General features: G+C 44.9%; 1 protein-coding gene across 1 annotated transcript; it reads left to right on the top strand.

The window, feature by feature from the left end:
* The first annotated feature begins 1,998 nt into the window (after positions 1-1,998).
* LOC130201970 (programmed cell death protein 10) lies at positions 1,999-10,698 on the top strand. The gene is made up of 8 exons (XM_056427210.1): positions 1,999-2,091; positions 3,875-4,047; positions 4,171-4,224; positions 8,647-8,764; positions 8,926-9,052; positions 9,355-9,433; positions 9,544-9,626; positions 9,751-10,698. The coding sequence occupies exons 2-8, from the start codon at positions 3,958-3,960 to the stop codon at positions 9,830-9,832; spliced, it is 633 nt and encodes a 210-aa protein (XP_056283185.1). The 5' UTR covers positions 1,999-2,091; positions 3,875-3,957; the 3' UTR covers positions 9,833-10,698.
* The last annotated feature ends 521 nt before the right edge of the window (positions 10,699-11,219 follow it).

The following is an 11,219-nucleotide window of genomic DNA, read 5'->3' as shown; positions in this document are numbered from 1 at the left end:
TCAACATGCAAGTCGAGGCCCAAAAACCACACTCTCTCCTCACATTAAGATTCAATCTTTTATACCCAGATCTCGTCACAGGTGCATATCCCCCCCCCCCCTGAGATCTCCTTGACTCTTATCTTCTCATGAGAATTCACTCTTACCCCCGGGTGGGGGCTGTCTGTTGGCCGTGCGCCCCCTCTTGGTATGTGTAAATACTGATAACAAGTGTGAATGTTTAATACTGTCAGGCGTGTAGCTACCCTTGAGCTGCAGACACAATATCTTTCTCTCCTCACAGGCAAAGTGCCGTCTCTTCTGATGTTTTGCCGGAACCTAGACATTACGGTCCTTTCAATAAATCAGATTAATATTAACACATACTTTAATTGACATAAGGAACACATTTAGTTTGCCTGTCATACATTATTATCAGGCACGTGCACAGATAGAGCCCTAGTGGTGCTCAAGCACCAGCCCCTTTGCCCTGGATGAGAAAAGTGCCCTTTTTGCTGGAGACACATTTTTAATTCTTCAGTATTTAAGAATAAACGTTATTCTCTCTGTCATCAAGTCCCCCCAAATGTGTTTTAATATCCGACGGGGCATTTATTTGAGTTATTGTGAGAATTTCGCCCCGACATGCTCCGCGACGCTCACGAGCCCCCCCTCCTTCTCCTCCACTTCCTCCTTCGCGCAGTGCTCCTCGCGCCACTAAACGGGTGCACCTCCTTCTCCTCTGACCCGCAGCACCAGACAAACACAGGGCTCTCAAGTTTTGAAGACAGGCAAGAGTGAGAGTCATATAACACAGATGATAGTTGAAGTATTGATTGAATACACATTGCTCATGACTCTGTCCTTTTAGCGTTTTTTTCAGCGTGATAAATACGATATGTGGCGGGAGTGTGTGACTTAAGACTGAAATGCGTGACTGTCACGCTCAATGCGTGACACTTGAGAGCCGTGCAAACAGGTCATGACGGTGTTTGTCCCCTAACGTTGTTTTGTGATAAATCGACCACAACATTAGCGCTGCTGAAAACATGACGTCACAACTGGTCCGACGTTTCCTAAAAAAATAAACAAACAAAAACTCACGAAATCCGTGATTACAAAGCCTTGTCCAGCTGTTTACTGACGTTAGTTATCTTTAGAGAATAGAGAGAGGAGAGAGAAGAGAGGAGAGAAAGAGAGAAGAGATAGAAGAGAGAGAGAGAGAGTTCTTATTCCGTTCTATTCAACAGGGGCTAGTCTAGGATTTGCGTGGCCAGACTGAAAAACAAATCATAAGGCCTCTCTTGTTCAGAGGGCCGGGCCAAATGTGGAGGCGGGCCGTATCCGGCCCGTGGGCCTTAGTTTGAGGACCACTGCTCTTGGCTGTTGATGTCTATCAATATCGCTCATTTTGAAAATGACATAAGAGGGCAATACGGATCCGTATCAGACCAGGAGGGCAATACGTGGCTGGCATGACGACCCATTAGCCAATCAGAATGCTTGTACTGTTGCTATATAATAATTCATCTTTATTCATAAAGAAAATGTAAGCTAGCGGTCTGATGCTGCCAGAGGAAACGCAGGTCGAGGACAGCTTCACTAGTGTATTGCGGCTTATGCTTCAACTCTGTCCGAATTTTTTTTTGGCATTGGGTGCCCTTTTTTTTGGTTTGAGCACCTGCCCCCCAAAAGGTCTGTGCACGTGCCTGATTATTATGATACATTAACTCATAATGATGAGCTATTAACTCATAATTATAAGATAGTAAGTCATAATTGTTAAATAGTATCTAATTAGAATCCATTACAGTATCTTTATTTTTATTTTTTAATCACCGTGGCGGAAATTGGCTCCCATAAATATAGACCCACAAAGTCTAAATAATAAATAAAGGTGAATGTTTGTTCCGGCTTTACGGTTCGCGTATATATCCTTCCGCCTTCTGATTGCAGGACGCGTGCGGTGACGTAGCAACGTGTACGCCTTCCAGACCGGAAGTTGTCGTTCAGGCCAGTCCTAAAAAACTTCCGCCTTAACTTGTAAAGAAAACATAGCAGCTAAAAGGCAATCGACGGCGTAACCAACCGATTTAAGAAGTCGGACCGCAGGTAGATACAAGTACACGCTAGACACGCACGCGGCGACGCGCGCGCATGTTTTTTTAAAGCAGTTTGATGACGCGTTTTTAGCTCCTCGGCGAATACAAATCTCCAATGTACCGAAGCTAGTGCGTAAGCGCCGCTGTTAGCCACCAGAAGGCCTCAATTTACTCTCTTTGGGCTGAGCTCGCGATCAGTTTGGTCGCGGCACACGTCGAGTTCATGTCCCGATGATTTATTGTGACTCCGGGTCGCTTTTAAACACGACTCTAAACGTCAGTTAACGCCACATCAGCTAGTTGAGTTAGCGCCGGCTACCTAGCCGTGCGGCTAGCTGTTACCTGCCAGTCGCGTCAGACACCGAGGCTGACGCACACACACCTCACTGTGTGTCTCATTGGACAGGCCACGGATGACACGAGCAGACCATGGAGACAGCCACATGCCCAAAATGCTTACAATATAGTAACAGAGGAAAGCTGATTAGCACTGCCAACCATTTCTCTATGCCAGTGATGTTTTCTTGTTCCTTAAATTAGCCTGATTGTATTTTAAAAACAACAACAACAACACCGGATAGGAAGATGCACTTGCTTGCAATAACTGTTTGTTTTTCCTCCACCTGTACATTATGTAATCTAATAACTACACTTTGAAGTTGCCGTTTGGCCTTGATGGGAACACATAACTCTGCCACTCCCCTAAACCAGTCACCAAGTCCAGCTTTCTGGAAAGACACCTAGAGGTGTACTGGGTCAGGTCTACTGTGTTGTGTTGGCCGACACGGGATACACTACTGTTAAAAAGTTTGGGGTCACCCAGACAATTTTGTGTTTTCCATGAAAACTCACACTTTTATTCATCAAATTGCAAAATGAATAGAACATATAGTCAAGACATTGTCATAGTTAGAAATATAGATTTTTATTTGAAATATTAATGTTCTTCAAACTTGTTGCTCAAAGGAAGGCCAGTTTTATAGCTTCTCTCACCAGCATAACTGTTTTCAGCTGCGCTCACATAAAAAGGGGTTTCTACCCCTCCGTTAGTCTTCTAAGGCGATAACACAATGTACCATTAGAACTCTGGAGATGGGCCTCTAGACACCTATGTAGAGATTTAATTAAACACCAGAGAATAGTCATTTACCACATTAACCATGTAGAGAGTGGATTTATGATTAATTTAATGTTATCTTCATTGAATAAAAACAGTGCCTTTCTTTGAAGAATAAAGACATGTCTAAGTGACCCCAACCTTTTGAACAGAAGTGTATGTGGACTCGCAAGTAATGATGCATCACAGGACTATGGAGCAATGTTGTGAATTGTATGTTTACGGTAATACAGACTTGTGACAGTGTCGTCTGTCCATCAAAGAGCGTTGATTGTGTTTATAATATCCTGCTCAGTACATACGGATCTGACATTTGTTTAGCCAATAATAATTCCAATGCTTAAATGCTGAAACTCATTGCGTGGAAGTCAATATTAGTTTTGTTACGCAACATGAAGCCAGGGATTGATGCAGACATCCGTGATTGAATGGATGTCACCGACAGCTGAAACGCTTTACAATGGCGCCGCAGGAGGAGCCGCGGTTCATGTGGACGGGTCATGTCGTAGCCAGCACCCGATCCATTTCATCGCGTTGGGATCGGCGCTGATTCTGATACGGTTTATCAAATCAGTGCATTGCCAGTACTAATAATATAAAATAACCTTGTTATAACATGTCTTGACATGTAATAAAACTCTGATTAATCCGTTTTCTTTCTATTTCTATCCTCCAGACTCTTGTCACTCTGGAGTGTGTGTGGTTTTCAGAGTGTGTGTGAGCTCCACCGTTAACCAAGAGCAGCTCCTCCTCTGGAGGATGACAATGGAGGAGATGAAGAATGAAGCGGAGACAAACTCCATGGTATCCATGACGCTGTACGCCGTGATGTACCCCGTTTTCAATGAGGTAAAATAAATACACTTATTATAGTTAAATTACATTTGTGTCAGACTGACTCTAAATGCTGAGTGGACTCCAACCCGTCAGGAGTTGTCTGTGATCATGTGTGTTTTCTTTCTTCTTCATCAGTTGGAGAGGATCAACCTATCAGCAGCTCAGACGCTCCGAGCGGCTTTCATCAAGGTACAGCTACGCTATTATATAGATATAAATTAGGGCTGTGAAATGATTAAAATTTTTAATCAGGTTAATCACAGGTTTCTGCGCGCACCGTCAGTTCGTTGAGTGAGTGATCAGCAGCTGGCCGCTCGGTCCATTCGCGCACCTCACAGTTGCGTATTGATCAGACAAGAAGACACGCTTATCAACTCCAGTGTTTCCCCTCCTATTATAACAGGGGGAAATCTCCACCCGTCACCCTGTAATTTTCGTCTACCCCCCCCCCCCTCAACAATTCTCGGCGCGCGCGACAGAGCGATGCGCGCGCCGGCATCGAAGCTCTGCGGCGACCGCGATCGACATATTGAGCACCCCTGCATTAAAACATTAAAGAGCCGAGAGTTTTTTCCAGCGTGAGAAATACGATGTGTGGCGGGAGTGCGTGAGTTGAGACCGAAATGCGTGAGTCTCACGCTCAAGGCGTGACACTTGAGAGCCCTGCATTGCTCACCAGTGCGCGCGCCAGCATCGGAGCTTTGCCGCTCGAGCTGAGAGAAGAGTTGTTGACGGGGGAGGGGGGGGGGGGGGGGTGGTGCAAGTGACTTTTTTTCGTCCCGATGTGCGCGCACACGCCGGCATCCGAGCTCTGCGGCGCGCGAGACGGAGATCGGAGTCGTGTTAACGTGACACGTAGAGACAGAATGACACGCTGCTGGAGAGACGACCAACAACAGACGGATTGGAAGCTCATTCTGCGCATGCGTTAAATGCGTTAAAAAACAAACTAGTTAATCCTGTAATTTAATTAACTGAGTTAACGCGTTATTTTTCACAGCACTAATATATATATATATATATACAGGCATGAGAATCCCTCACCTTTCGGCGAAATTCGCCGTTTTGAAACCAAAATAGGCGACTTACGTGAATCGTGTAGATCCGAAGAGTTTTTGTTTTGGGGTGGGGGGGGGTCAATTGGCCGGCCGGCGTTTATGAGATTGGAGTGGAACACGGAGAAAATGTGGAGTGGGTGCTCTTCGCAATAAAACATCTTTGATGGGACGTGTCGCGTCTCGGCCAATCAGCGTCAAGATGTCTTCAGCGTTTGGTGGTTTAGGTTAGCTTGAATGTTAGCCGCTACTTCTGCTGCTGTCGCGCTGCACGGTGGAGCGATGCTAACAAAGTACCCGTACGTTAAGAGCGATGTGATTTAGCATATTTTTAGTCTCAATACTTCATTAAAAAAGCGATCAGAGCGCACGCGCTGCTCCGTGTCAAGCTGTTTGCACGCGCAGCGCAGCGCTCACAGCGAGTGCCGTTAAGTGGCGGAATTTTCGACTTTAAAAATAAAAATAAAACAAGATGCCAGAAGTGAAATGTTTAAGTTCAGTCTGTAAAGTTCTGTAACTCTACAGCTGCTCATCCTGATGAACTGTGTATCCTCTGGTCAGAGACTAACGGCCTCATAGTGTATAATCATTGATCAATGCTATGATGGCTCCATGTAGTTTCATTCATATCTGGCTGTATTAATACTAATATTACTGCCATTTGTTAAGTGTTGAAAAAGTTGGTAAAAAGTGAACCATACAGATATTTTATTTATTACTATTATAGATAAATATACCAGTATCGTATTTATGGTAGACTGTTTTTATGGTATTGTATCATGATATTTATGGCAGGTACTATAGAAGATCGTGACAACCAGGTAGAGGCAGAACAGACTCGAGGAACAGACTCATGGCTCAGCAGAGCACAAGACTTGAAGACTTGTTCACGCCAACAACAAAAAAAGGAAGTTGGTTCATGAATGACCATATTATTAGTGCTGTGAAAAATAACGCGTTAACGCGTTATGATTAAATTACAGGATTAATTAGTTAAATTTTTTTACCGCATTTAACGCATGCGCAAAATGAGCTTCCAATACACCACTTCAATCTGAACTCTGTCCGCTCTCATGCAGACGGTCTGTTCATCGGTAATGATCCTTCCGCAGGTTCACCTCCGGAAACCTTGTTACGACTTCTACTTCCTGTAGATCAGGGTCTCAACACGTCGATCGCGGCGTAGTGTCGGTAGATCGCATGACATTAAAAAGATTGGCCCGCCCCCTGACATGTTCTCTATAGCACGTCTTTGTTCTTTTATTAAACTAAACGTCTGTTGTTGATCGTATCTCCACAGCAGCATGTCATCTCTGTCTCTTCGCGTTGCGTTAACACTTATCGATCTCCGTCATCGGGACCGAGCAAAAAGAAGTCACTTGTCAATCTGTCCACCTGTCCGTGTCCGGGCCGGTGAGGTTTCCCGTGTTGAGTCACATGAAGCCGCAGGCTCCACTCCTGGTGGTGCCTTCCGTCAATTCCTTTAAGTTTCAGTTTTGCAGCGGTGTCCCCGCCGTCCCTTTCATCACGGCCCAGTTCATGAAGAAAACCCACACAGTCAGTTTGCCTCAGCAGCTGCTAGAGGAAGACTAGAGGCCTTTAGATTGTATCATGGTGGAGTTAATGGTTGACAAACAAGAGACAAATGTTCTGTTTAACCCTCCTGTTACCTTTACATTTACTAACATATTTTACCCTCGGGGTCAATTTGACCCCAGCAATTAAAACCTCCAGAAAATTATTAGAATTAATATTGCTTCCCAAGTTTAAGTGTGAGGTACTTTATGTTTGTTTGTTGACTACCTAAATAGCCCTTTGAATAAATAAAAAAGTTGATATTTCTTATATGTTTGACACAGTGAAAAACAGCCTGGGGTCAAATTGACCCCAAAGAACACCGACATTAAACATTGAATGGGGTCAAATTGACCCGAAGGTAACAGGAGGGTTAAACATTCTGTTTAGGATGAAGATGTATTAATGTTCCATATGGAAGAAAACTGCTAAATAACTGCTGAGTTGCAGCACCATTGTATAGAAGAATGTATAAATGTATATACGTCTTTTGTCATAAATCTCTATGTTCTCACAAAATATACCGAGAATATCGGTAATATGTGATTATTCATGATTAATCCACAGAAACCTGTGATTAACCCGATTAAAATTGTAATAGTTTCACAGCCCTACATATTATACACAATATTACTCTTATTATAGTATTATAGGGCCCGATCACTGACTTGGTGTCAGAATGGAGGACCTATAGATTATCATACAACGTCCAACATCGATGTTTGTGGAAGTCACCACCAGCACCCCCCCCCCCCCCCTGCGTGCCTATCCTCCTCACCTTTTTCACCCCTGACCCGTTTTCATGCCTGTATATATACACATCGTTATTAGTAATTTGTATTTATTAACATTACCGCGACCCTTCACAACTTCCTATTTTTGGGGTTTGAATTTAGACTGCATCCGAGTTCCCCATTTATAAAAAATACACATTGAAAAGTGTGTCCGAGGTGTACATTATTATGACATGTCACTTAGCTGAGGCTGTTATGTAAGAGACTCACAATCATGTTGCAGTCACACCGCGTTGACACAGATAGAGGGAGCAACTCGGGGTTAAGTGCCTTGCTCAAGGACACATCGGCTGGGGCGGGGTTCCAACCGCCATCCCCCTGACAAGGAGACAGCCCTGCTAACCACAGTCGGACACTCTTAATTGTGTGTGTGTGTGTGTGTGTGTGTGTGTGTGTGTGTGTGTGTGTGTGTGTGTGTGTGTGTGTGTGTGTGTGTGTGTGTGTGTGTGTGTGTGTGTGTGTGTGTGTGTGTGTGTGTGTGTGTGTGTGTGTGTGTGTGTGTGTGTGTGTGTGTGTGTGTGTGTGTGTGTGTTTTTGTTTGTGGACTTTTCAGTCCCGTATATTTTTTTAAAGGTCAAAGTCACTTTTCCCTCCTCGGTGAGAAATGATTGTTAGAGTTCTTCAATATAGCTCTCAGTTCCTCATCCCACCTGTTTAAAGTATTATTATTATTATGTACGTTAACAATACGTGTTTAGAATGTTACAACCAGCCTCAACCGCAGTCAAACACGGTCGTGGCACACGCGTGTCACATTCTTTCTCTGGACCTTTTTTTTGGAAAATGTCTCTCAATGTTGAGAAAGAAAAAGAAACAAAAAATGTTGGATTCACGTCAACTATTCCAATGAAATCATCATTTGTTCTGACACACCAGATTTATTGCGAAAGCCCACAAAATTATTCAGAAACATGACCTCCTCCTCTTCCTCGGATGCGGTCGAGTCCAATCCGACTCCTGAAAGATGACGTAATGCTGCTTTCAAGGCCTCCGACTTTTCCCAGGAAAAGTCCCGACAGGAAGTGACGCAGGGAGGAGGCGTCTTTGCCCTCGTGTATTTCCGGTGCTGGTTCATATGATGTTCATTATGCTCAAGCAGCTATTTTTATTATTATTATCTACACGCTGTGGATAAAGATGAAAGGCAGATCATGTGACACCCCCCCCCCCCCCCCCGTTGTGTCCAGGCGGAGAGGGAGAACCCCGGCCTGACTCAGGACATCATCATGAAGATCTTGGAGAAGAAGAACGTCCAGATCAACTTCACAGAATCCCTGCTGCGCATGGCGGCCGACGACGTGGAAGGTGAGACAGGGGTGGGCGTGGCCTATCTGTGACCCCCCTCAGGTCCGGGTTTTAAGACGTCCGATTCTCTTATCCTGCCCGGACTTTAGCCGCTGTTTGTTTTCTGTACCTGTCGGTTGTTAACTCCTCCCCTTCCTACTCCCTCCTACTTCCTCCGGCAGAGTTCATGATCGACCGGCCGGAGCAGGAGTTCCTGGACCTCAACGACAAAGCCAGAGCTCTGAAACACATACTCAGCAAAATCCCTGATGAGATCAACGATAGAGTACGATTTCTCCAGACTATCAAGTGAGACACACACACACACACACACACACACACACACACACACACACACATACATAAACACATACACACATGTAAACACACACACATACACAACTACATACAGAAACACACAGACACACGCACACTCATACACACACACAGACATACACACACATTAACACACATACACACATATACACACGCAGACACACATACACCCAGATTAACACACCTACACACACACACTCACAAAGACACATACATACACACACCCCTCTGGTTGTTTCTGTGCTGTAAGCTCTTCTTCCTCGTTGGTTTCTTAGAGACATAGCCAGCGCCATCAAAGAGCTGCTGGACACGGTCAACAACGTCATCAAGAAATATCAGTACCAGAATCGCAGAGTGAGTACCGAGGCCACGGAAACGGCCCCCACACACACGCACGCACACGCACACACACACACACACGCACACACGCCTCCCCTCATGTATTGTCTCTCTTTTCGTTTCAGGCTCTGGAGCACCAGAAAAAGGAGTTTGTGAAATACTCCAAAAGCTTCAGCGACACCCTCAAAACATACTTCAAAGACGGAAAGTAAGTGTAACCACGACAACCCCGCACGTCAGCAATGTTGCATTGTATCCGGTTTGTTTGCGGTGACCCCCCCCCCCCCTCTTTATTAAAGATGTTTGACATTGTCACGTTTGTGTGTCTCCAGGGCAATAAACGTCTTCATCAGCGCGAACCGGCTCATCCACCAAACCAACCTCATACTGCAGACCTTCAAACCCGTGGCCTAGCCCCTTCCCCGGAGACCACAGATAGCCCCCCCCCCTTTCTCCTGTGGGTGGAGCAGCTACCGCTATAGGATGGCGGTAGCTCGAAGAGCGCCTGACCCCATATATGTAAATTTAGAAAGAGTTGATTTTAGGGTTTGGGGGGGGCGGTTCCAATTTGGGGTCGAGATTCTAGATTCCAGTTCGAGAGACTGGAAAGTGCCATTTTGTTTTGTTGGTGAGGATTTTCCAGTCTTGAAAAAAAAAGTGGAACTGAACGGCCCCGAAGTCTCGGTTGATTTGATTCATTTGATTTGGACAAGTTTGTAATTTATAACCCTGGTTTTTGTTTGGGGGGAGGGGGGTAGGTAGGTGAGGCGATGCGATGCGAGGCGTTTATTAAAGACTAATTGCCATTTTTTTTCTAATATATACATGTTGATCATTTTTACTTTTTAGCTTTTTTTCTCAATTCACGGCCGCACACCTCAGCTAGGGGTGGGGGGGGGGTGCGTCCCAGTTGCCTGTACTGGTTTTCCTCTTCGGCTCCCATTTGTGTCATTTTGCCACGGTCTGTGTGCGGAGAGGATGACGCGACGGCGTTGGCGGCGGCGGCGTTGGACATTGTCGAGAAGCAGACTCCCGATTTTCTGTTTCTCTTTTTATTATCAGGAGACAGAAAGCCAAATGACTTCCAGAGAGCACAGTGTGCGCCTTTTACAGAGTCCCGTAACATTCCCTCCTCTCAGCGTAGTGAAGCGGAGCTCCCCCCCCCCCCCCCCCGGCAAATAGGGGGGGTGTAGAGAGAGAGAAAAACGAAAGTTCTGTATTTAACTGATATCTGGTTGCAAATGTTCAATAAATAGTTTCCAAATGATGCTTTTTTAAAATGCGTCCGAGTCCAGTGTGTGCGCGCGCGTGCGTGCGTGGGGTGGATCGAGAAATTAGGTTTTTAAACTTCTGCGGGTTATGTCTGGGGTTGTCTTTCAGAAAACTAACGGAAACATAAGGGTCTCAAACTGATGAGCCAAAAAAAGCAAAAGAGAAAGTGTTCCTCTGCTTATTTATCTAGAACGTTTTTTAAAAAAATTGACCACAATTGGAGCAGTCTTTATTGAGTTTGTTTTATCAAATTGTGCATGTTTATCTTGGAGGTCACCTCCCTCGATTTGATGGGCGTGCACATCCTAACCGAAAAGCTCTTTCTCCCCTGTTAGCCGGAGATGGAATGAAGAGAAATTTGAAGCGTTAATAGATAAAAGGAAGAATTTAGACCCTGAATTGGTGAAATATTCACTAACGTGTAGGTAAAACACTCGTAAAAAAGGTTTAAAGTGTGAGCAAGTAAAACCAGTTTAACCGAAAGGACTCAACTTTTATTTCAGACCATCACACCAAGAATAAAGGATGA

The sequence above is a fragment of the Pseudoliparis swirei genome, chromosome 11, assembly GCF_029220125.1.
Source record: "Pseudoliparis swirei isolate HS2019 ecotype Mariana Trench chromosome 11, NWPU_hadal_v1, whole genome shotgun sequence".
Classification (NCBI taxonomy): domain Eukaryota; kingdom Metazoa; phylum Chordata; class Actinopteri; order Perciformes; family Liparidae; genus Pseudoliparis; species Pseudoliparis swirei.
Note: the sequence above shows the minus strand (reverse complement) of the source record. Positions and strands in the feature narration are given on the sequence as shown.

Excerpts from the sequence above, each read along its gene's own strand:
- LOC130201970 (XM_056427210.1), top strand. The coding sequence starts at position 3,958 with ATGACAATGGAGGAGATGAAGAATGAAGCGGAGACAAACTCCATGGTA. Across the intron at positions 4,048-4,170 it reads TGTACCCCGTTTTCAATGAG|TTGGAGAGGATCAACCTATC; the intron begins GTAAAATAAATA and ends CTTCTTCATCAG. Across the intron at positions 8,765-8,925 it reads GGCGGCCGACGACGTGGAAG|AGTTCATGATCGACCGGCCG; the intron begins GTGAGACAGGGG and ends TTCCTCCGGCAG.